Source organism: Martes martes (assembly GCF_963455335.1).
Source record: "Martes martes genome assembly, chromosome: 17".
In the NCBI taxonomy this organism is placed as follows: Eukaryota; Metazoa; Chordata; class Mammalia; order Carnivora; family Mustelidae; genus Martes; species Martes martes.
In genome coordinates this window covers 44,865,093-44,890,786 of record NC_137905.1, presented here as the reverse complement: position 1 = coordinate 44,890,786, position 25,694 = coordinate 44,865,093, and the positions used below count along the sequence as shown (strand labels likewise).

The window sequence follows — 25,694 nt, the reverse complement described above, 5'->3', positions numbered from 1 at the left end:
ACTGCGGGTCTGGGTGTGCCTTCAAATCTTGGAGCCCTAGGATCTCAAACTCACCTCTCCAACAATCAACCCTCCTCCCTGGGCCCCCACACATCAATTATGGTGTCTCTCCCTGAAACCCAAACCTCAGCCTGCCTGACCCTCCAAACTACCCCCATATCACCCCTCTCTAAGCTCCCAAACTAGAGACCCAACCCCTCTTCCATTAAACCAGAGGCCCAACCCATAGATTCTTCTGGATCCAAACCTGCCCAAATGGGGATCCCTCTCTGAACCCCAAGTTTGGGAATTTCATTTGGGATCCCCAACTTTGGGGCCCAAACCCTCCAAACAGGATCCTTTCAGCCCCTCCTCCACCCCGGGCCCAGACCTTATGCGCCAGCGAGTCAAAGATGCCCCAAAAGAGTTTGCGAGTGAGGTGCAGCTCTTCCTCAGACGTGACCCCGAAGTTAGCCCAGCCCGTGGGGAGGCAGTAGTACTTCCAGCAGCGCTCATAGTGGTTGGTGAGGAGCTGGGCGGGAGCAAGAGGGGACACACAGATGAGAGGCACAGAGTAGATGGCAGGCAAAAGAAAGGTCAGGGAGGCCAGGGGTGCCTAGGCCTTTAAATTACAAAGGCGATCTGGATTGTGCAGATGATGCTAATGAGGGAAAATGGTACGCTTCTTGGGGAGTGGCCTGGGCCCATTTACTATGTAAATTTATCCTTCCAGTTTAGAGTCCGAACTGCCATTCAGACAGAACTGGATTTGTCTGGTGTTGCTTTACACAAACAAGAGCGCTAATATCAATCCATAGGTATAGTTGTGTGCAAAGTGTGAATGGACAGACGGACGGAGTGATCTGTGCGCCCATGAATGACCACGGCAAACAAACCTGGGCAGAACCCCATGCAAATATATGGTGATTGGGAACAGGGCGTCCATATCCATTGAAGCAGGGGCTGGTTTAGATGTATTATGTAAAACAGTCAGGATATCTGAGTTGGAGGTATCTCCTTATGCAAACCAGCAGGCAAAAAAAAAAGAAAAGAAAAGAAAAGAAAAGAAAAAAAAAATTATAGGAGAGACCATGCAGATATTCCGAACAGTTGGGGTGGTATTTGTTCAAATCAATGCATTCATTTGAAAAGAGCAAGGTACGGGTCTGCGCCTGCGCATAAGCGTGCTGATTAGGAAAAGCTGTGTACTCCCTGCAAACGTGCGCTAATTTAGGCGAGGCCTGGCTCCCCGTTAGGCAAACCAAGCGCCAATGAGGGAGTGGCAGAGGCACCCGTGACGCCACGCGGCCGTCCTGGAAATTCTAGTATGCCAGTGAGAACGCCGGAGAGGTTCCCGTGGGGACGCTGCCCTCGCATTCTGCGGGTTCACTGGGCTGGGCGGTGGGGGACACCGGAGCCCGGAGGCCCCAGGGCGGCGCAGGCTCAAGAGGGCGTGCCCTCACCTTGAGCGGCATCTTGGCGAACTCGTTCAGGATGGGCACGTCGAACACCAGGCGCCGCAGCAGGTGCTGCAGCATGGACGGCCGGATGTACCTGCGGGGACACGCACCAGGGACGGGGGCTCACCCCCAGGCCGGCCGCACCCCTCACCGCCCCCACGCAGCTCCGCCCGCGCCCCCGCCCCACCTGCAGAGCGCCATGAGACAGTCCTCGATGACGTCGCGCTGCGCCTTGGTGAGCGAGCGGCCGCGGGACAGGCGGTACACCGTGTGCAGCATGGAGTCCACCATGATGGCGCGGTGCTCGGTGCCCGCGAAGAGCGGCGCGCACTTGGTGATGAGCGGCAGCACCGCCAGGCACAGGTAGCGGTTCAGCGCCAGCGCCATCTCTGTGGTGCTGAAAGTGGCCTGGGGCGCAGAGGTGGGGGGCATCAGGCTCGCTTTGCGCTCCCGGGGTGACCCTCGCTTCGGATACCCTCCACCCGCCGCCGCGCAACAGTGTCACCCACAGCCTCTATTATTACTTCGAACTATGCAAAATTTCAAACATACAGAAGTGGAAGAAACAAGGATCGAACCCTCGTTATCGAGTGGACTGTTCTGCAGATACTGGTCCAACCTCCCCTTTTCTTCCTGTAACGTTTTCATACAGCCCTAGCCACCTACGGCTTCACTCATGGATATTGAAATGTGTATCTCCATTCAGACAAGTGCTTCTGTTTCACATCCCAGGTGGCCACTTTCACACCCCACAGAATTAACAAGCACTCAAAATTCACGATCAGCTTTCTCCAATTGTCTCAAAATCTGCTTTACATTTGGCTGGGATTGCTTGGATCCGGCCACCTGGAAGGCCCCCGTAGTGTATGTATCTGGCTGCTGGGTCTCAGGTCTTTTCACATCTGTAATTGTTTCCTTTCTCGTACTTTTTAATACTATTTATTTGCTGGAAAAACGGGATCATTTATCCACTGGAGTTTCCTACATCTTGGATTTGGGTGGTCACATCCTGGCGGGGTCCTTTAACTTGTGCCTCTGCCCTCAGTCTTTCTTTTCTTTCCTTCTTTCCCTGTGTTTAAGATTTTTTTTATTTTTTTACATAATATCTACGCCCAGTGCAGGACTTGAACTCACAACCCTGAGATGAAAAGGCACACGCTCCACCAATGGAGCCAGCCAGGCACCCCTGCCCTTGGTATTTCTGATACACAGACAGTTATAGAGTCAAGTTGCACTGTTCCCTTTCCCAGTTAGTAGCCAACAGTTATTTCTCCCATCTTAAGAAGAGTCTTCTCTCGGCCAAGGTCACCTGTCCAGCCTATCGTCATTCCTCTGCCTCCTCCGTCACCAGTTTGTTTAAAGAATTGTTGACACCCACTGTCCCCAATACCTCACCTGCCAAACCCTCGTAAACCCCCTCCAGTACGGCTCTTCCCCACCGCCTCACTGAAAGTGCTCACCAAGCTTACCAGGGACCTCCACTGGCCACAGCAGCCGTCAGTTCTGTCCTCATCTTACTGGACTGTGTCCCCTCCTATAATCTAACTGTGTAACTATTATATATCGATATAACTATTATTGTTGCTGTTGTACGCAAGTCTGTCTCCTTGGTGTTGAGCCCTCATTAAGAATGATTATTTCTTAAATAAGAAATATAAGATGTGGGGCACTTGGGTGGCTCAGTTGTTACGCGTCTGCCTTCAGCTCAGGTCACGATCCCAGGGCCCTGGGATCGAGACCCTCATGCGGCCCCCTGCTTAGCGGGAAGCCTGCTTCTCCCTCTCCCCCTGCCCCTGCTTCTGTTCCCTCTCTCACTGTGTCTCTGTCAAATCAATAAATAAAATCTTTTAAACAAAAAGAAAGAAAGAAAGCAAGCTAGGTGAGATGTTGGAGAGTTCCACCCACCCTTGCCTAGAACTGAGGGTTTATCTTGGCTTTGTTTTCTATCTTGATGGGGTGCGGGGGTGGGTTGCAGGGTCGGGGGGGCGGGTGAGGACTAGGATATGTACACAAGCCCAGAACAAAGAGACGCAGGGATGCTATGGCCACACCCATCTCCCCGTCCTCTCTGGGGGCAGGGAGGGTGGCTACGGGGCTCACCGTGTCCAGCGAAGCGGCTGCCCGCATGTCAGGCAGGAACCCCACGTCCAGCACATGCAGCAAGAAGTCCTGGTTCTCGATGCCATACACACGGTCCAGGAAGAGCACCATGGACGCCTTGTGGTCTGGCACGAAGGATGCCGACATCTTCGGCTGCACCAGAGCCCCATCTGTGGGCCAGGAGGGTGGCGGGGGGCGGTCAGGGATGCTCTTCGGACCCCTCTACTCCCTCCGTGGCAGCCCTCCCTCGCTGAGTCCTGCCCCCTGTGCACCTTTGCCCAGGGTGGGGATCTGCAGTGGGAGGCTGATGATGCCCACAAGGTCGTCCAGCGGCACGAGGGAGCGCAGGATGGCGCGGATCCGCAGGGCCTCTCCCTTGCCGGCTTGGATTAGCTGGAAGAGGGAAGCGGGCACATCATCGGCCCCCTGGGCCTCATTTGCTCATTACTCCATCCATCCCTTCCTGACCCACTGACAGGTAGAGTGGAACCCCTCGTGGGGCAAATTCTAGAATTCCTGGTCCAGACTCCTCTGCCCATCCTTCTCCACCACTGCCCTGACCACCCCTGGCCCTCATTGTTCAATCTCCCCCACTGGTCTGGGAGTTCTGGGAGAGCTGGGCCTGGGCTGTCTTGGTCCCTGGTGTGTCTGTCCCCAGCACTGCCTCATCTAAGACCCCCACAGAGCTAGAGTTCAGTCAGTGCTGTTGAATGCCTGACTGAAGAGGTTTAAGGTTGGCCCTGCACGCCCCTCCCTATCCTTGGACGTCTAGGTCTCACGTGCATCTCCGGCGCACAGCGTCCCAGCAGGTCAATCAAGGCAGCGTAGAAGGACATGATGGCGTGTCCCAGGTGCACCCGGTTCTCCTCCGGGGGCTCCTCGCCGAAGCTGCAGGGGAAGTGGGGGCGGTGTGGGGGAGGTGGCCAGGGGCTCGGGGAAGGGGGGACCCGTTCTGCTGAGAAGGAGGCGGGAGACTCACTGCTCACGCCGCCGGTCCCTGCGGACGCCTGGGCCGTCGCGCGCCGGGTCCTCAGAGATGCGAATGGCCTCTTCGATGGCGGCCAGCAGCCCGGAGCCACCCTCACCCCGCAGGGCCGGCCCAAAGCACTCGGGCTTGCGGATGAGCAGCCGCACCACCACGTTGGCGTTCTCCTCCACGCTTTCGCCTGGAGGCCCCGGCGGGGTCGAGGAGCCTCGTGAGCCGTGGCCCTGGGACCCCACCCTGGCAGCCCAGGACCCAGCACCTCCAGGATTAACGCCAGCCCCCACCCCCATCCTGCCGCCCCGCCCACCTGGGGAATCCCCGCCCAGGTTCCGCCTGTGGCTCTGGGGTGACCCACATGCCCCAGAGAGGCTTTGGTCAGTACTCCCAGCCCCCTGCCCTGCCACCGCCAACTCCTGACTCACCGTTGACGAAGACAGCGAAGCGCAGAAAGTCCAGGTAGCGCTCCCCGCCACACGGGTTCCAGCCGATGTCCGGGTACCCTTTGGCCAGGAGCATGGGGCAGCTCTGAAGGCCACAACCCGCCAGGTAGGACACCACCTGCGGGGGGAGGGGGGCTCAGCCGGAGGCCAGACCCACACCATTTCCTACCCAAGGCTCACATGTCCCTGCCCATCCCTGGAGATCTGCAGCCGGATTCATTTCTGGATCTCTCAGCAAATAGTCATCCTCCTCCTCCACCCTCATCTCTCACCTGGACCATCCGGGGCTCCCTGCTCTCCCTGCCTCCCTCCCCATCTATCCCCGCCCCCTGTCTATCCCCACCCCCAACAAAGTGTCCCTTCCCTGCTTGGAACACTCCTGTGGCGCCATCTCACTGAGGGTAAGACCCAGAGCCCTCTCAGTGGTCCACTAAGACCCTCTGCCCAATCTTCCCTGTCACCTCCCTGCCCTCACTTCCCACCACTAAGCCCTTACTCCCTCTGCTCCAACCATTTTGGTCTCTTTGTTATTACTCAAACTCATGAGGTTCACTTCCGTCTCAGGGCCTTTGCACTGGCTGTTCCCCCGTCCAGAATGCTCTTCCGCCTATGCCCATATGGCCCCTCTCCTCCTTCAGAGCTTTACCTGAATGTCACTGTCTCAGTTAGGTGATCTCTCATCACACTTGTCTAAACTTGGACACCCTCCTAACATTCAATGTTTCTCTCCCCAGCTCACTTTTTTCATTTTAACTCTTGTCACTAGCCAATACACAATGTATTTTACTTACTCATCTTATTTATTATGCATCTTCCCAACTAGAATGTCAGTCTCGTGAGGACAAGGATTTTTGCTTGTCTCACTAACTGTCACACCCCTACTGCCTTGGACAGGTCCTGGTACAAAGCAGGTACTCGGGAAATAGTTGTTGAATGAGTAATACTATAATACCAGATAACTCTTCTTGAGTGCTTATCATTTTATAAATGCTTTCATGGATTAACTCATTTTATCCCGAGGATAACCTTATTCTATTATTATATTCATTCTACAGATGAGGAGACAGATGCCCAGAGAATTTAAGTCATGGGTCCCAAATCAGCAGGTGCCCCAAGGGACCAGGTAGGGGCCAGGCCTCCTGCTCCCGCACCTTCTCCAGGTCCTGCTCTTGCAATGCCAAGGCCAGCTCGTTGTTGTCGATGACGGAGGCAGCTGCCACATCCAGAGGCGTGGAGCCCTGCATGCCTGTGCGGGCAAGAGGTGGGGAGAATGCTCTTCAGAGATGCGTAGTTGACAGTCTCACTGCTGTCTGTCTCACCTCCTCCCAGAAGCCCTCCTTGATCACCCCTTTTACAGCCTAGGTCAGGTGCCTCCTCTGGCCTGACCGCTCTGGGCTGTCACTGTCTGTCTCCCGTGCTGTGCCATGAGGGCCAGGGCTGTCTGAGTATCCCCAGGGCTGCTCCTCACAGGGCCACAGCCTAGGGATGGGTTAAGAGTGAGTGTTTGCTGAATGACTGAATAAGTGAGTGAGCCAGCAGAGACGGATGTGTGGATGGACCTCCAAGAGTGGGCCGTAGGGGACAGCGCCCCAGCCCGGGCTCTGGTGTTCTCACCTAGGCCGATGCCACTGTTCTCCAGCAGGTAGCTCAGGTGGTCAAACATGGAGCGTTGGTTCTGCCGGCTGATGCGACAGAAATAACAGAGGAAGCGGCAGCAACTTGTCACCATCTTGGGGAAGCGGATCTCCTGGGGGCAGAGTGGGCTGGTGGTTAGTGCTTGCCAGCCCCCACACCATGGCCCCCTGCCCTGAGCTCCTCAGCCCCCACAGGCCTCTTACCTTGGATTCGCCACCACCCCCGAGGACGTTCACCATGACCTCCATGACCGTCTCGTGCATGCCCAGGGCCCGCATCAGGTTCGGGTGTTGGTAGAAGACTTTGTTGTTCATGATGTTCCTGTGAATGGGTAGAGTACATGGGGTTGCCAGGGGCCAGGTGGGGTCCAAGCCCAGGGAGAGCCCCCAGACCCTTGGGAGAGTCCACTGGGATAAACAGTCAACATTTACTAAGCTCAAAGCGCCTGGGTGGCTCGGCGGGTTAAAGCCTCTGCCTTCGGCTCGGGTCCTGATCTCGGGGTCCTGGGATTGAGCCCTGCATTGGGCTCTCTGCTCAGTGGGGAGCCTGCCTCCCCCTCTCTCTCTGCCTGCCTCTCTGCCTACTTGTGATCTCTCTGTCAAATAAATAAATAAATCTTTAAAAAAAAAACACATTTATTGAGTTCTTCCTTCATGCTTGGCACCATCCCCCTTTACGGATCTGAACCCATTCAATCTTTATGTCCACTCTGGAAGTCAGGAACTATAATTATTCCTATTTTACAGAAAAGGAAACTGAGGCATAGATCCATAGATCCCCTGGGGCGGGGATCCTTAACCACGTTACACATTGTATTCCTCAAGTGCCTAGAAAGGGCTTGGCACAGAGTAGGTGCTCAATGAATGCTTGCTGAGTGAATGAATGAGGCACCCTTGACACTGAGTGAGCGCCCAATACCATCATTGCCATTATCAATAGGATTATGATGTGCCTGAGCCCATGGAAGCCTCATCATGACTCTACGAGGTAGCCATGGCTCTTCCCCAGCTTGGAGATGAACACTGAAAAGCTCAAAGAGGGTAAATCTTGTGCCAAGAGTTGCAGGTGAGTAAGAGCTGATACCCCAGGAATTGGATGGAAAGGGGAAGGGAGGGGACATGAGCCAGGGAGATGGGCTAGCTGTTGGGAGAAGTATATCACCCCAAGGATGGGGCAGAAGTGGCGGAAGGAGCCATTATTGCATTCAGGGGACATGAGCCAGGGGGACAAGCCCGAGCTAGGAAGGCTCCCCTCCTTCCGGGGGAATATGCAAAATCCAGGGAGGGGGCAGGGGCTCACCCAATGCTCTGGATCATGAGGTTTTCCTCCTGGGGACCCATCTGCACGATAAGCAGGGACCGGATCTGGCCGAGGCACTCAAGCAAGCTCATGGTGTCTTCCACGGATGACGGGGAGATGGTGTACGCCCGGGGCAGGGCACGCAGCAGCTCCCCGAGCCCATCGTACTGCCGGTGCAGGAGGCTAAACATGGCCCGAACGAGCTCAGGGCTCTGCACGAAGTCCTCTTGAGCCCAACGCACCACTGTGTGGGACACCAGCTCCTGCAGTGACTCTGGGAAGGGAACGTAAGTGTCGGGACACCGTCAGGTCAGGGCCTTGAGCACGAACAATGCAGAAAGGGCTCCTCCTCCCAGAGGGCTGCTCAGTTACTAACGCTCCGACCCTCTACCTGCCAGAAGTGAGAGGATTTTTTTTTATTGTGCTGATAGCTTCCCTGTTCTCTTCACCCTAATACCTAGACAGTAAGGGCCCCCTAAAGCTTTCAAGAGGAAAAAGAAAATGTATCACTTCAAAATACCAGAGTATATTATAAGCACCTTTAGAATATATAATGCACCTTTGAAATCGTAATTCCCCTTGTTCTGTAAATACTGTTGATTTTTCATCAAGAGAGGCAACAGACACAAAGAAAACCTGTGGACTTTGGTGTCATTTGGAAATGATGTCAAAATGAACTGTTTTATTTTCCTTGGCCATCTCCCTGGGACTCATATCTCCTACATCCAGCATCTGTTTCTCTCTCTGTCTCTCTTTCTCTCCCAACCCTTCTCCTTCCCAGGATTTCTGGGAGAAAAGATAGATGTCTCCCATGTTTCAGGGTTAAGAGAAGCCTCCATGTACTGGTACTGAATGATGGTGTCAATTCATAACCTTTCAGTGCTACGCAATCTGGCCCTGCCCCTTCTGACCTCATCTCCTGCCCCTCTCTCCTTGCTTGCTGTGCTCCAGCCACACTGGCCTTTAAGCACACCAAGTATGTTCCTGCCTCAGGGCCTTTGCACTGGCTCTGGCTATTCCCTTTGTACCAATGATCTTCCCCAGATCTTTGTGTACCTCACTCCCCAGCTCTGACCCCTCCACCTTCATCCCTCTCTCTTCTATCACTCACCTTTATTTTTCTTCTTAGTCCCCATGGCCACCTGACATGGTAAGTATATGTATATGCATATCTGTCATAATATGCTAAACTCCTGGAAGGCAGAGATTGTGACTCTTTCCCCCTACAGTATTCGCCAGCCCTGCCAACAGTGCCTGCCCCATCCCTGTCCCCACCCTAAAGTCCCCAGTCCTCACGGGGTTTGCTCTCCTCAGCTGGTGGTTCCTCCTCGGGTTTCTCCTCCTTCTTCTTCACCAGCCGTACTTTCTCCAACAGGCTCATCAGGCGGCTGCCCAGGGTGGCCTCCTCCTCTGGTTCCTCCTCCTCCCCCTCCAGCTGAATTCCTAGAGTTGGTTGAAGGGAGAGGGTGTCATTCAACTGTGTGTTTATTCATCTACTCATTCACTTCTTTGATGACTGGTTCATTCATTCCTCCTTCAGGTGTGAATTCTTGGGTTTTTCATTTATTTCTCCATATGTTCGTATGTTTGTTCATTTATTCATCCTTCGAAGCATTTTAAGTGTCTTTTAAATTAACTATTGTAGGGGCATCTGGGTGGCTCAGTGGGTTAAAGCCTCTGCCTTCGGCTCAGGTCATGATCCCAGGATCCTGGGATCGAGCCCCACATCAGGCTCTCTGTTTCGCAGGGAGCCTGCTTCCCCTCCTCTCTCTCTCTGCCTGCCTCACTGCCTACTTGTGATCTCTGTCTGTCAAATAAATGAATAAAATCTTTAAAAAATAATAAACTATTGTAAATAGGTCCAAAGAACTAAAGGAAACCATGTCTAAAGTATTAAAGAGAAGTATGGGGGCGACTGGGTGGCTCAGTAGGTTAGGCCTCTGCCTTCGGCTCAGGTCATGATCTCAAAGTCCTGGGATCGAGCCCCACATCGGGCTCTCTGCTCAGCGGGGAGCCTGCTTCCCCCTCTCTCTCTGCCTACCTGTGATCTCTCTCTCTCTCTCTCTCTCTCTCTGTGTCAAGTAAATAGATAAAATCTTTAAAAAAGAGAGAGAGAGAGAGAGAGAGAGAGAAGTATGATGACAATGACTCCCCAAATAGAGAATAGTATTAAAGAGGTAGATCACATAAAAATAACCATATAGCAATTCTGGGGCTGAAAAGTACAAAAACTGAAATTTTAAATCACTAGGGGGGTACAACAGCATATTTGAGCTGGTGGGAGAAAGAATCAGGGTACTTTAAGGTAGGACAATAGAGGTTATCTGGTCTGAAGAGCAAAAAAGAATGAAGAAAAAATAACAGAGCCTCAGAGCCTGTGGGACACCATCAAATCAATCAATCAACCAATCAATACATGCAAAAGGGGAGTCCCAAAAAGAGAGATGAGAAACAGTAGGGAAAATACTTGGAGAAATAGTAGCCCCAAAGTCCCAAATTTGATGTAAAATATTAATCCACACTTCCAAGAATCTTAACAAACTCCAAGTAGGATAAAATCAGAGAGCGCCACACCTAGATACATCCTACCCAACTGTTTCAAAGAAAAGGCACATGGAAAACTTGAAAGTCAGCCAGAGAAAAACCACTAACCACATATAAAAGAATCTTAGTAAGATTATTAACTGACTTATTATCAGAAACAATGGAGGTTATCCCTTCATCCTTCCAGCCACCCAACCACCTCTCCATCCAATTTTCAATGATCCACCTATCCATCCATCCGACCATCATCATCCTTCCCGTTATCCATCCATCCACCCAGCCATCTCTTCACCCATTTCTTTACTCATTCATCTCTCTATCCACCAATTTACACACTCATTAGTCACGTGCCTGTAGTCACCCATCCATGTATAATCCACTCAAATACCCATACAAACTTATCCTTCCACTCATCTGTTCACTAATATGTCTGTTCATTCATTCATTCATTCATTCATTAACATGTTATTTCATTCAAGCAAAAGTTACATTGCACCAATACTGTACATATTTAAGATCAAGAAATCTTAGGGAAACTTTAGGAGAGGTCTCAAGAGAAAGTCTGGGAGATGGATTCTCTCATCTCTCTTACCACAGTGTGCCAGCAAGTCTTGATGAAATTCGAGCAAATCCTGTCGGACCTCTTCAGGGAGAGGACACTCTTCCTCATCCTCACCATCTTTGAAGTGCAACAGCATGTTTATCTAGAGGAAGGTCAAAAGTTAGAAAAAGGCTCAGAGGCCCAAGAGCAGGAACTCCAAGGTCAAGGATCAAAGGTCGAATTGGGAGTCCCTGTTTAAGGTTCTGAGCTGGTGAGGACTATCTGAGAAACTAGAGGTCTGAAAGGAGTCAGTGTCCGTCTGAAGTGACTGAGAGCTCAGACTGGTTCAGAGAGAAGTAGAAGAGTAAGAGATAATGATATCAATAAGGTCAGAGGCCAGGCACGAGTTTAAAGATGTCGTACCACCAGTACAGGGAGAGGCTGAAGTTGGGGTTTGGACAGTAATGCCAGCTGGGGTCAAGTGTCAGAGTACCTGCTCCTGGGGTGGGGAGCGGAACTCGCGAGTACGTCGCGCAGTCTCAGCTGCAGACATGGTGAAGGCTTTCATGAGAAGGCCATAGCGGTCCCGCTGGTTGGCCTGGAGCTTGTCCACATAGCGCTCCGCAAAGGCTGCTAGGGATTCCACCCGGTGCTGTAGCTCTTGGTCACAGAAATACTCCAGCAGGTGGCACATCTGTAGGAGGACAGCCAGGCAGTAGGAACGATGGTGATGAGATCATCCTTGAAACGCTTCTTGCTTCCTCTCCCCTCTCCATGGCCCTGCCCTATCTGACACCATCATTTCCTGCCTGGACCTTTAAGCCAGCCTCCTCCATGGTCTTATCTCTCTAAATCCACCTGCCACATGGTAACCAGAGAGATCTTTTGAGATCAGCAGCACTCCAATCATCTGTGGCACATGCACAGCTCCCCACTTCCTTGAGACAAAGTCCAGACTCATGCCCCATCAGACCCTCTGTTTCCCAGCCCAGGTAGGGGGAGGCTGGAGAAGAGGAAGAACCAGCCCACCTGTAACTTCACAGACTCTGGCAACTTCATCTGGAGCAGCCCTTCCTCCAAGCCTTCTTCTTTCTCCCCTTCTGCTGTCTCCTCTTCCTCTTTTTCCTCATCTTCTTTCTCCTGTGCCTCTTCCTCTTCATCCTCCTCCTTCTCCTCTTCATCTTCTTCTTCTTCCTCCTCTTCCTCTTCCTCTTCCTCTTCTTCCTCAGTGAATACTTCAGGTTCAATCATCTTCAAGATCTGTTTCACGTCCTCATCGGCAAAGATGCCCATCACCTACAGGACAAAGACTGGGTCCTTCCCTGTGCCCACAAGACCTGCAAATCGAGTCCCAGCCTCAGCTCCCCAACCTGCTTCTCCTGCATATGTCAGATTCATTTCTGCATGGGCTAGATATGATTCTTCCTACACAAAGAAATGGCATCCCCCTGCCCTACTATTCATCCTCCTTAAAATCTTCCCAGATCCACAGCCTGTGTACCGCCTAACTTGGCCCAGACCACATAGCTAAACATGAGCACCTCTCCCTTCACTAGTAAATGCCCTTTCTCCTAAGCTTGAGCATATGTGACTCTGGAACAGGACACACCCTGCCCTGATGGGATGCCCTCATAGCTCCCAGTATATGCTAGAACTCAGTAAACATAATGAAGATGCTAACAGATGGAGGGAGAGTGGGCAAAAGAAACAGAAAACCAGTGGGGAAAGAGATGGAGATGTGGAGGGAGGACTGTGTGGCTGAATTAACAGATGAGTAGAGGTTTGAAGGGGAGAGAAATTTGTGGGCAGATAAAGGATGGAGAGATAAAGGTAGAGGAAGAGACAGGTGGATGGGTGGACGAATGACAGGATATATAATGTCTGGATAGGTGGGTAGGTGGATGGATGATTTGATAAGTGCATGAGTATGTTAATGAGTGGATGGGAAAACAGATAAATGGGTAAATAGCCAGGGGGTAGGGTGGGATGGTTGGATGATGGATGGGTGGATAGGTCTGCGCTTGAAAACTTGGGTGGATGGATACATGGATGAGACATTAGATGGGTATGTGAATGAAAAGATACATGCAGGGTGCCTGGGTGGCTCAGTGGGTTAAGCCTTTGCCTTCGGCTCAGGTCATGATTTCAGGGTCTTGGGATCAAGTCCTGCATCGGACTCTCTGCTCAGCAGGAAGCCTGCTTCCCTCTCTCTCTCTCTCTACCTGCCTCTCTGCCTACTTGTGATCTCTCTCTGTCAAATAAACAAAAAAAAAATCTTTAAAAAAAAGATACATGCAATAAAGGATGAAAAATGGGTGGACGGTGGGTAGATGAATGGTTGTAACTGGATGGATTTGTGGTTAGGTGGATGGATGTATACTCATACGGATTGAGAGATGCACTACTGGAGAGACAGGTAGGTGGAAAATGAACAGATGAATCTGTAGATGGGTGGATGGACGGATATGCGGATGAATGCATGCACAGGTGGAAGAAGGATGATAATTGGATGTATGGAAGTTAAGACAGATTCATAAATAAATGGCTGGGTGGGTAAACGAATAGAAGGAATGGTAGATATACTGATAGATGAGTGAGTGGAAGGATGAATGGACAACTAGATTGGAAGTTGGATAGATGGATACATGGACGGATGGATGGATGGGTGGATAGCTGGATGGATGGCATTACTGATCCTTCAATAATCAATAAATGATCAATAAAGATCATTAAATGGATGCACCTGTGGATGGGAAGGTGGGGGTATGTCTGAATGAACAGAAGGGTGGAGGATAGATGGACAGATGGATGAATGATGGTTGTTTGGGTGGATGAATGGAAAGAAGGGAGAAAAGATTAATAAACTGATTAATACATGACAGATGAATGGATGGGAAGAAAAGTGAACGAGAGATGAGAAGATGACAGGAGAATAAGTTGAAAGGTGGAGGATGGAGAGGTGAATGGGTGGTTGGATGCACAGATGAGAGGGGGATTGGCGGAGGATTTGGAATGTGGAAGAACGGGACAGAGGGAAGCAGGAGGAAGCCATTACCAGCAGGGTGGACACGAGCTTGAGCACGGGCACGAACTGGAACTCCACAGAGCCCCCGACAGGGTCACGTGCGTGCTGCCCACCATCTCGCACGGCCTCCCCCAGCATTCTCAGTGCTTTATCCCGCAGGGCCTCCAGAGGGATGCTGGGGCTGAGGCGGGCCGGAGCTTCCGCCACCCCGGCAGCCGGCAGGGCGGCCACGAAACAGGGGGGTGAGAAATGGTGTGGAGGCCGCAGCGAGGTGGTGACCCCAACGCCGGGCAGCCCGTGGCGGCGAGGGCCGTCTTCCGCGCTTCTTCCGGGTGGGAAGAGAGTGATGGCGCGGGTCTCCTCCGTGAGGGGCACGATGTACTCGGAGAGCATGGAGCGGCGGCTGCGACAGGCGCTTTCCAGGTGGATGCTGATGAGGAGGTCGTAGTAACCAGCCCGCAGCGGCCCGGGCAGGTGCGCGTCCTCCAGCGCGTGCAGCAGCTGCGCCTGGTCCACGTGGCTGCACAGAGCATGCGCCACGCGGTTGTTGCCCAGCGCGCACACGGCGCGGTAGAGGCGGAGGGTGTGGGAGTGGAACCGCTGCAGGTCCAGGCGCTCCGACAGCTCCAGGATGTCCATGGATCTGCGGCGGCGAAGGGCCATAGCCGGGGACAGAGCCAGCGGAGGAGGTGGGAGACAGGCACAGACCACAGGGAGGCAAAAAAATGCTTAAGGTGAGTGTCGGCCATCCCAGGAGGGAATCCCAGGGTCCTGCTGGGTCAAGGTTCTGTGAAGCCTGCGGAGCTGGGTCTAGGAGTCTTGTAATAGTTCTGGACGCCCCTAGTGGTCTGGGGACTCGTTGGGCCATATCTGGGATCCCTGGCATGGTCTGGTACTCGGGGGTGTCTGAGACTCCATGGAGGGGATCTGGTGACCAGAAGATACGTCTGCGATCCCCAAATTGGGACTGAACCTGCCTCTGGCCGGCCTGAGTAACCTGGCTATGTTTGAATACGACTAGAATGTAAACCCCACCAGGGCAGGACATTTCTGCCTTTTGGGTTGGTTGTGAGTTTTTTATTTGTTTGTTTGGTTTGCCTTGTTTTGCTATATTCCCAGCACCTAAACAGGACTTAGCACATAGTAAGCGCTTAATCAATACTTGTTGGATAGATGATAGGCAGATGGATAGATAGATTGATAAAGTAAGTGAGTGAGCATATCTGGGAATCCCGGGGGATGGGTCTGAGTCCCCTTGGGCAATTCTGAGCCCCCGGAGTTATCCGTGAGCATTGCTAGAATGTCCATTCACACAGGTTTGGTGTTTCCAGCCTAGAGTGCTGTTGGTCACACAGGAAGAGCTCAGAGCCATCTGCTGAGTGCATGAATGAATAAATAAAGGAAAGATGAAGCACATCAGAGCTTACTGGGGTGTCTGGGATGGGAGTCTGTTCAGGGTACCTAAGAGCATTCCTGCCGTACATGTCACCACATCTCTACTCTGGGTGTGTCTGGGTCCCCAGGACTGACTTTGAGATCTCCCTGGGATACATCCAGAGCCTCTCTCGGTGTGCCCAAGACACCTGGCATGCATTCGGGCCTCTCTGAGTCCTGTCCATGTCCTTCTGAGGTGCACTTGAGGCTTCTGGAGCTCGTGTGTCTCCGCAGTGTGGATCTGGGCTCCTTGAGACAGCCTTGGAACCCTGTGGGGTAGGTCTGGGTTCCCTGGAGGTGAGTCTGCAGTCTGCTAAGGTGAGCCTAAAGCCCTCTAAGGTGGATCTGGTGTCCCCTGGAGTCTTATCTGGGGATAAGGGATAACCCTAAGTCAGGGTTCCCTGATGTAGGCTTGGGGCCTTTTGGGGTGTTGGCTGGAGTCCAGGGGTATTGGTGGAAGGGGACACTGAGAGGGTTCCAGAACCCAGAGGACTTGCAATTTCCATCCCACCCCCATGAGCCTGGGCTGGCCCTGACCGGTTCTCCTCAGGGATGTGCAAAGCCATCATGGTCAGCGGCTCCTGGCACTGCACGGCCCAGCCCAGCCGCTCGCCCGCACGTCGTGTCTCCACCTGCAGAAAGTGGTTGGGCATACGGCTCCACGAGACGGGCATCAGCATCTGCACCTCTAGCCGAGGCGGGCACTGCGGGGCCGGGTTCTTGCGCTCACTCAGAAACATGGCGGCCGACAGCGGCATGATGTTCTAGGGGCACAGAGGTGTGCACGGGTCAGGATTCCCAGCCCTCTCTGTCCTGCCACTCTGCTTCCAGCGAGACCTCCCACATTGTCCCAATTTTCAGTCACTCCACCAGCCTGAACTCCTGTACCTACTGCCTCGGCCTGCCCCATCACTCACTCTTACCTTCTGCTTCCCCAACTCAAACTGGATGACGTTCTGATGGGTGGGCAGGACAAAGACGGCAGGAAACAGCTTCGTGTTGGGCTCCACCTGGCAAGGGAGAAGAGGCCAGGGTGAGGAAGAGGGTGAACTGGAGGTGATGTTGACTCTGGATCCTGAACTCTGGGGTTGATTACCCCAGCCTGACACTGCTGGTGTCTACAGATCCAAACTCAGGCACTGAAAGTGCCCCAGGGACCCCAAGGTTGCTCATGGGCTGCAGCACCTCTGATCCAGATGGGGCCAGCCTCCTCCTGCTCCCCCAGGGGCAACATTATCTCCTGGATCATTGTGCCTTTCATGCCCTCCACCTGGAATACCATTTCCGTTTCTCTCCCAAGACTCATTCGTCAAAACCCAGGAAGGTCTTCTGCCTGCACTTTCCCTCCAGCCCTTCTGATATCCACAGTGGAACCCACTTATGGGTTGCAACACCACAGCCTCCATCACCATAAACACCATCCTTTGTGAAGCAGCCTTGCCAAACCTGAATCTAACCACACCCGCGGACCCATCTGCCAGTTGACAGGAAATACAGGGGACAGAGGAAAATGATCAAACAACACCATGGGGATGCGTCAGCCAGATGCAGACTGAGAAGCCAGGCCAGCACTCTTCAGATGGTGTTAGACACATGAATCCCCAGGATTAAATTTCGGATTCTCATTGGGCAGGTGTAGGGGGAAGCCTGAGAGTCCTCATCTCTAACGAGCTCCCAGGTGACGCAGATCCTGCTGATCCGGGGACCACACTTTGAGAAGCAAAGCTTTCCAGGACAGACAGCGTGGTTTCTTTAACGTATTTCAGAGAAGAAGAGAGAGATGGAAGGGAAATCTACATATGAGAGACTCGAGGGGCATAGCAACTAACTAAAATATATGAGTTTATTTGAATTCCAATTCAAATGAACAAATGGAAAAAGACACTTTTGAGACAACCAGAGAAATGTGAACAGGGACTGGATTAGTTAGGAATTACTAGGGTTTTTTGGTTTTTTTAGATACAGGTGGTATAGTGGTTATGCTTTTTAAAAGAATCCTTACTTTTGTAGAGATATATACTGAAAAGAGATGAAACCATATGATATCTGGGGTCTCCTTCAAAATCATCCGGTGGGTGTGGACGTGAAGGTGTGCGAAGGGTAAAGATGACACAAGATCAGCGAGTGGGGAACAGTTAGAGCTGGACAGTGGGGACATGGAGGACCAGGACACTATCCTAGTTTTGCATATTTTTGAAATTCTCCATTTAAGATAAATTTTTTTATAAAATCCAAGTTGGATGGATTAATGGATAGATAAGTGGATAAATAGGTGATAAAGCCAGTGTGGGTGGGAGGTTCTTGGTAGTGGGTATATGATGTTCACTGTATGATTCCTTTAATTTTGTTGTATATCTGAAAGCTTTCATAATAAAATATTGAGAAGGAAAAGCCCACCTGAAGATTCATCTTAAGGTGTTCCCTGATGGGTGAAAAGTTGGCGACTGGTGTCAGTGGGCCCAAGAGGGACTATGGACCCCTCTCCAGGGTCAAGGCAGTGCTGTGTGTCCCCCTTTCTGGGAATCAGTTCAGTGGACAGTTAGCCAGGTGATGTCCCAGGGACTTCCCAGATCTGGCCTTCTATGGGGTCTGTCCTCAGAGGGGTCTGGAAGGGTCTTCCCAGCATACTGGGACATGAGGACACTATCGCTACGTTGCTAAGGGCTGGGCTCACCTGGAAAAAGGTGTTGCTCTCTTTGCCATTGGCGGTAAAGGTCATCAGACCAGTGGCCAAGTCCACCAGGCAGCCAATGACAAGGTCTGTGTGGCTGATCCGGCCCTGCTGCCCGGAGCTCACGAAGTCCCCGCCCCACACCATGTAGCAGTTGCTGCACTTGAGGCTGGAGGAAAAGCAGTGGTCACTGCATGGCTCCTCAGCCAAGGTGCTCTGGACCCTGGACACTTTCTTCCCCAAACTCCTAGAATACCATGACCTTAGAGCTCCACCCCCAGACCCCCACCACCTGCAGACCTGAGTGCCAAAACCCCAGGCCCCTCAGAGCGAGAGTTCTTAGAAGTTGGCTGGGGGTTCTGGGAGGCAGAGAGGGAAGGGGAACAGGAAGACAGAACACAGACAGGAGGTAATGTAGAAAGGGGAGCATGAGATGAAGGAAGAGAAAATGGAAAAGACCAAATAGAAAATGAAGGGAAAACCCAGAGGAGGAAAGTAAACAGGTAGAGAAGAGGAGAAGAGGGGGAGGAGAGCTGCTGGGGCTAGCCTGGGGAGATCCAGGTCACCTCCCACAGTCCCCACCCCTCCCCGGCACCTGCTGTGGACGTTGCCTTGTTCGTCCCCCATGGTCACCGTCACTGCCCGGACCTTGCTGAGCTCGAAGTTCATGTCATGCTGATGGTAGTCGGGGGTGACCCAGCCTACCCACACGCAGCTGGGCTCCTGGCCAGCGAAGACCCTCACAGAGTAATAGTACTGGAGAGGCAAAGGGGGACCAGTGGTCAGTCCAGAAGTTTGGTGACACAGAGCTTCCCTGCGTCTCTCTGGATTCACAGTGTCCTCCGGGAGTTCAGCAAGAAATTACTGGATTTGAAACACACACACCCTCCTGGGTCTATGTCCCTCTATTTCTGTATCTACTGATATGTTTTTAGATTCGGGAATCCTCTGGGACTATCTGCAATACCCCCGAATTTGGGTCCCTCTCCAAATTACAAAGTTATCAATAAATAATAGTTAACAAACAGTTCATAAATTTACTTAATATAATCCCCATCAAATGGGTACCATTTGTATCCCCATTTTACTGATGGGAAAACCATAAAGCTTCCATAAAGGAGAAGGCATAGAGCGATGAAGTGACCTACCCACTTGGCACCCAGGTAGCCCATAATCCTAACCACAAGGCTATCTGTCTCAGAAAACATTCCAGATTTGGGAAATCCCCAAACTCTACTGGGGTAATTGTGAATATTGGTTCCCAAGAATATGCCAGAATAGCTATTAAATTTGGTGGTATTGAGTTTATATGGGTGAACCGAAATATTGAGGTCGCAAGCCTATATTGGTATTTCCTCTGGATTCTGGGATCCCTGGGAGTTTTATCAGTGAGCCTTATAGCTTCATTGTGTTCTTGGAATTTTTAGGCCCCCTAGCTATATGGATTTAGGAGTTCAAAGGACTAGATGAGTGCGTGCTCTATTTTGTGGTCTTCAGTGTGTACTGGGTGTCCCCAGGTAACGGCAATCACTAGGGATTGCAGCATGAAATTTGGAAATCTGAGTGGTCTCTGAGGGAAAGCTGAGGGCCCCAGGTTCCCACCGTGGTGGTATTGAGGATGATCTCAGGGTCATCACGGTTGTCAGCCGGCACGACCTCTCGAGGGAGTCGGGGCAGAGTGGGAGTGGCTGGTGGCTGGGTCATCATGGCAACCTTCTTGGCCTTGAATAAGAACCTGGTGATGGGGAGGAGAGGCTACTGTGAGAACCAGCTCTCAAGCCCAGCCCCCCAGTCCTCTCCACCACAACATTCATGACCCCCACATCCCATTTCTAATACCCAAGTCCCCATGTCTAGAGGGATAAACTTGCCAACCGAGTCAGCATAATCTGTTCTAGAGATGCTGTGCTCTGTGCTTGCAGATGCCCAAATTTAAAGGTGCCTCTGGGGACAGGGGGGTTCTCTTTGGGGCATACAGTGTTCCCCCTAAGTCAGCATTTCTCATACGAATGCTAAAGTCACTTGGGAAAGGACAGTCCTTCATTGTGTGGCACTGTCTTGTACACCAAAGCCTGTAGAATGCCTGGAGTCCCCCAGTAGCATCACCACTGTCCCAACAAACTGTGATAACCAAAATCGGCCACCATTTCCACACATCCATCAAGAGAAACAAACCTACATCCCATTGAAAACCACTGTGATAGTAGGGGAAAGCACATTTAGTTTCAAGTCAGGTTTAATGCCTTTTGAGGGTCTCCTTTGAAGTTAGCTCTTGGGGGGCACATTTGAGACACAGAAATGACCCCACTTTTGAAGACCACTGGTGTTCGCTGGGATACCTTGGGGCACAGTCAACTCTCCCAAGACACTTCAGTGTCTGTTCACTTTAGAGCCCATGGATAATTAAGTCCATTGGGTGGAACGCTTTGGGACCTACCAGGTACCCCAAGGATAGTGGAGTTCTCCATGGATGTAGTGGGGTACCCCAATTTTATATTCTCTGGGAGATGAGAGCATCCCAGGAGATAATGGGGTTCGTTTGAGACATGACAGGCCCCTTAGTATTCTGATTCCACTTAACATATATGGGGCCATTGAGGGACATAATGGGGTTTCTTACATTATTGAAGTGGGGTGCCTAATTGGGGTTCCTGAGCCCCATCCCAGCCCCACTCTTGACTCACCCTCTCTTCTTGTTCTTCTCTGTGGTAGCATCCTTCTCATTCTCCACCCTGACAGGCTGGGCCTCCACCCCAGCCTGGGCATTGCCCCCGGGTGCCCCCTCCTTGGCATTTCCTTCTTTGCCCCCCTCAGCCTCGCCCCAGCGCCCCGCTGAGCGCCGCAGGTTTTCATAGTCGGGGTCAGGTTCTGCTGCCCGGGCCTCATCCTCGGCGGGGGGCTGCAGGCCGGGGTGCGCTAGGGGGGTGGCCCCTGCAGTGCACCGGAAGTGCTGGTGGAACTGGACCGGAAGGCTAAGCCGGAGGAAGACCATCTCCACCAGACTGTTCTGGGAGCCCCAGGTGCGGTGGCTCAGGCGCAGGCAGGGCGGTGTGTCCACAGTACCGTCCACACGGGCCACCTAAGGGAGAGCAGGAATCTGAGCCAGGCAGGCAGGCTAGACCACTGGTCCTAAACCCAGTCCACATGGAGTGACCGTGAGGCCTTGGCACACCTGTGTGAGAATTAGCCAAAGACTCACTCCTCGGAGCACACGGGCTCCCTGGCGGACACACAGCTTGGCTGTAGGGTGCACTCAGCCCTCTGCCGAGCTCTGTCTGGGCCCCTCGTGCAGTGGCAGCCCTGGCCAGACTCTGGAATCGCTTGAGGGAATGTTCCAAACCTACCAACAAACAGGCCTTCCTCCAGACTAATTCATCCATCCATCCATCCATCCATCCATCCATCCATCCATCCCAAGAATACTTCCCGAGACCCTATTAGGTGACAGGCACCATTCCCCAGGGCTGGGAACCCAACCATGAACAGAACAAAGGCCCTGCCCTCCTGGTCTCCTGGGGAGACTCTCGGGGAGAGCAGGCCAGAAGGGGCAGAGTTTTATAAATGTGCCCCAGATGAATTTTTGCTAAACTTGCTGTATAGGGGCATATAACATTCAGAAAAGTGCACAGGTCATAATGCACAACGCGATGAGGTTTTAGAGGAACCCCACTACACATGCGTGCCCGGCTCCCAGACGGACAAACAGAACTTGACCCAGCCCCACCACCCACCCAGGACCCCCCCCCACCGGTGCCCATTTAGTCACCACCCTCGCCAAGACAGTGAGGGATTCTGAGGAGGGAAATGTCCCCACCTGGCCTAAACAAGAGGCGGGAGCTGACAGAGGACAGGTGTCAGGACTGGGTGCTCCGAGGACTCTCAGAGGCTTTCTGGAGACTCCATGAACAGTTGGAGTGGCTCCCTTTCTTTCCTGTCCCGTCTTCAAAGAGCAAATGCCAAGACCCCTGTGCTCCCTGCCAGCCAAAGAATGGACCCCAAAACTGTGGCCAAGATTTGCTGTTCCCAGACTGTCTGCAGGGTCTTCTTCTCCGCTCTCCCCGTCTCTCATAAACCCGGTTTCCCTCTGCTCCGTGGCAATAGTGTACTGACCGTCTCCCTCCTGTGATCTGGGTGCAGAGTAACCAAACGTCTGAGGCATCCTTTGTCAGTAACACCCTCCTGATTTCACACACCGCAGATCAGCTCTGCCTGTTCTCGAACTGCCTACGAACGGGAACCCACGGGATGTGCCATTTTGTGTCTGGCTGCTTTCTCCCCGCACTGTGTCTGTGCGACTCGTCTATGCGGTTGTGTGTAGGTTAGTCTGTTCGTTCTCACGGCTGTCTAGCCTGCTGTTCTCTGGGTAGAGAACACATCTGGCAGTAGCAGGAATTAGAAGGATCAACGTCTGCTCCATCAGCCTCTCTAGCCCCTGGCACCTCTGGTCTTTCTGCCTTCACTGTCACCCCCTATAATCCACTCTCGGTGGGGACCTTTCCAAAACTCAGATCTAAACCGGACATTCCCCTGCTTAAAACCCATCCATTCTCACCTAGTCTTAAAATGCCACAAATTACGGATCAATGACAAAGAGAAACATAGTATTTCTCTTCCCCTGGCAGACTCCACCTTAACCAGTCAAAATTAAAGTAATTGGTAGTAAGACCTAACGACACTATGTGCCTCCTGATATCCTGCATCGAGCAGGACACAACGTTCTGGTATTCCTGCCAAACACAGGTCACCTGTACCTACTCACGAGGAGACATTTGACAAACCAAAATGCGAGGTAATCTGCAAGATGACTGGTCTGTACTCTTCAAAAATGTTAACGGCATGGAAGACAAGACAGACTCAGGAACATTCGACGTTAAAGAATAGAGACATGGGGCGCCTGAGTGGCTTAGTCAGTTAAGCATCTGACTCTTGGCTTCTGCTCAAGTCATGATCTCAGGGACATGAGATCGAGCCCCATGTGGGGCTCCTGCTCCTGTCCCCACTTGCTTATGCCCCCCGCCAAATAAATAAATAAGCAAACAAACAAATAAATAAAATCTTAAAAGAAAAAAGAATAAAGAGACATAACAACTAAATGCAGCATATCATCCTGGATTGGATCCTGGACCAGAAAAATAAAAAGACACATTATCACCACAATTAATAAAATCTGAATACAGATTATGAATTAGGGAATAGTACGTGTTACTGTTAAATTTCCTGATTTTCATGACCGATTTTCATAACTGCAGTTCTTTAAGAGTCTAGCCTGTTCTGAAGAAATCACATTGAAATATTTAGGGATAAAGAGACATGATGGGGACACCTGGCTGGCTCAGTTGGTAGAGCATGTGATTATTGATCTCAGAGTCATGAGTTCGAGCCCCATGTTGGGCATAGAGCTTACATAAAAAATTTTTTAAAAGAGGCATGATGGGGGCGCCTGGGTGGCTCATTGGGTTAAGCTTCTGCCTTCAGCTCAGGTCATGACCTCAGGGTCCTGGGATTGAGCCCCGCATCGGGCTCTCTGCTCAGCAGGGAGCCTGCTTCCTCCTCTCTCTCTGCCTGCCTCTCTGCCTACTTGTGATCTCTGTCAAATAAATAAATAAAATCTTTAAAAATAAAAAAATAAAAAATAAAAAAATAAAAGAGGCATGATGTCTCCAATTTATTCAAATTATTCAGAAGTCGGGGGGTAAGGATTATGTGAGGAGATCTGAACAATACCATGGATGGGAAAACAGGCTCAGGAGAAGACAGTCACATGTCCAAGGCCACACAGCAAATAAGAAGCCAACCCGGGTGTGCCTGCTTCTGAACTACCCGCTGAAGCTCAGCGATGTGGGATACAGGTCCCTCCCAGATAGAGAAAAGGACTGTCACTTTGGTCTATGTGAGCTTTATGTGGTTAGAGTCTGATGCCGAGTTTAATTGATAAAAGACACTAAAGCCTAAAAACTAGGGTACTCAGAGTAACGAAAAGCTGGTAAAAACAAATAACCCCCCCAAAATGTATACACAGATAGCAATTAGTAAGGATGGTGCCAACGTGTACACAGAGGTTTATATTTCTTTAAGCCTTGCTTAAAGATAGTTATAGTTACAACTATAGTTATAAGAACTGGAGATAGTTATAAGGACTGGAAATTTCCATCGGAGTCACTCAACCCAGCTCCTTTTTTTTCCCTTCTCCCACCTACTAGGCAAGGCACCTGGAGGTCAGACAGGTTGTGGTTTGCTGAAGTTATACCCCACAAGGCAGCCCTGGGAGCCCACTGTCCTTCTACACGGCTTGTGGGGTAACATGGGAGGAAAGGAGAAACTTGGAGAAGAGAACTGCAGGAAGAATGAGGTTTGGAGGCAGATCAGAGGGTACTGAGTGGGGTCCATCCTCACCTCATAGTGGGGGTGCTCGAGGGGCACGGCCTCAAATTGGGGGAGGCTTTTGCTGAACCAGGTGGTGACTGGGCGCTGCATGTTGATGGCAAATGGCTCAAAGCCTTCCTGGAGGCCACAGATGGCGAAGAACCGCAGGGAGCTCACGTCCTGGCCCAGGTTCAGGTGACCCACCTGGCCAGGTCCCAAGCTGCAGACAGGCAGGAAGCCTGGTGGGAGGGGATGGGGGGCAGCGATGAGGACAAGGTGGGCAGGGCAGGAGGGGAGGAGGGCCAGTGGGAGGAAGGGATGGAAAAGTGGGAGGCTGGGGATGCAGCGTAGGGTCAGATGAGAGGTAGGAAAACCAGAAAGGGGCCACAAGGCCCCCCTCACCATCTCCAATCTCGATTTCCCGGAAGGCCGTCTCAGAGCCTGAATCGGACATGAGGACCTCGCCATTGAGGGTGAAGATAATGGTGTTCTCTGTGAGGTCGATCATGCAGCCCACGACGTCACCTGGCTGCCATGGGCGCCCAAATGGTTCACTGCCCAGGTGCCATCGCTGGCCCTGAGAGGAGGGGAGGGGAAGATGTGATGTGGGAGAGACACACAGAGAAACGGACACACGCAGAAGCAAGGAGAGACGTGTAAAGATACATATGCAAGGTATCAGAAGAGGAGTCACCCCCACAGGGCCCCCATCGTATCCCACATTTGTATCCATGATCCTTGGAACGTAAGGGACAGGCTTTCGTGTTCTCCCTTCCCACTGATCTCTGTACCCCATGACCTCCGCCTGAGCTCTCTACTGCTTCCGTGCCTGGGGCTGGGGCTGGGGTTATGTAGACCACCGGAGTGGCAGCGGGGAGTTGGGGCGGCAGCAAGTGAGAGGGATGGAGAGGAAAAACGAGGCTGCCAGTGTCCCCTCTACAGACTCATATAGATCCATAAGCCCCCCAGAAGAGATCAATGGATAAGGGGATGGGTGAACGGAAGTAGGGAGTATGGCTGGAGGGAAGCACGGAATGGAAGTTGAGGCTACGTGGGTCGATACAGGGAAGGAAGAAAGTATGGACAGACAGACGAGTGGGCGGGTGGGTGGACGGGCCGGTGGACGGGTGGATAAAGGGATGAATTGGCATGGATTCATGCATTAAAGAATTCGAAAAATAAACGGAATCATGAATTGAATAAGTGAATGGCTGAACT

The 25,694-nt window shown here is 52.0% G+C and overlaps 1 protein-coding gene across 1 annotated transcript in view; it reads right to left on the bottom strand.

The window, feature by feature from the left end:
• Positions 1-25,694, bottom strand: part of RYR1 (ryanodine receptor 1) — a gene marked incomplete at its 5' end in the record, with an annotated part of 110,743 nt that overhangs the window by 60,214 nt on the left and 24,835 nt on the right. The window contains 25 exons of the mRNA XM_080828544.1: positions 371-511; positions 1,443-1,533; positions 1,627-1,847; positions 3,540-3,709; positions 3,812-3,932; positions 4,319-4,427; positions 4,519-4,705; positions 4,947-5,082; positions 6,116-6,210; positions 6,579-6,711; positions 6,803-6,920; positions 7,899-8,172; positions 9,195-9,341; positions 11,035-11,146; positions 11,477-11,677; positions 12,013-12,279; positions 14,039-14,651; positions 15,980-16,206; positions 16,366-16,452; positions 18,117-18,282; positions 18,709-18,869; positions 19,716-19,848; positions 20,798-21,192; positions 24,507-24,715; positions 24,879-25,053. Of these exons, the coding sequence (XP_080684670.1) occupies positions 371-511; positions 1,443-1,533; positions 1,627-1,847; positions 3,540-3,709; positions 3,812-3,932; positions 4,319-4,427; positions 4,519-4,705; positions 4,947-5,082; positions 6,116-6,210; positions 6,579-6,711; positions 6,803-6,920; positions 7,899-8,172; positions 9,195-9,341; positions 11,035-11,146; positions 11,477-11,677; positions 12,013-12,279; positions 14,039-14,651; positions 15,980-16,206; positions 16,366-16,452; positions 18,117-18,282; positions 18,709-18,869; positions 19,716-19,848; positions 20,798-21,192; positions 24,507-24,715; positions 24,879-25,053 (4,689 nt within the window). The remainder of the gene's footprint in view (positions 1-370; positions 512-1,442; positions 1,534-1,626; positions 1,848-3,539; positions 3,710-3,811; positions 3,933-4,318; positions 4,428-4,518; positions 4,706-4,946; positions 5,083-6,115; positions 6,211-6,578; positions 6,712-6,802; positions 6,921-7,898; positions 8,173-9,194; positions 9,342-11,034; positions 11,147-11,476; positions 11,678-12,012; positions 12,280-14,038; positions 14,652-15,979; positions 16,207-16,365; positions 16,453-18,116; positions 18,283-18,708; positions 18,870-19,715; positions 19,849-20,797; positions 21,193-24,506; positions 24,716-24,878; positions 25,054-25,694) is intronic.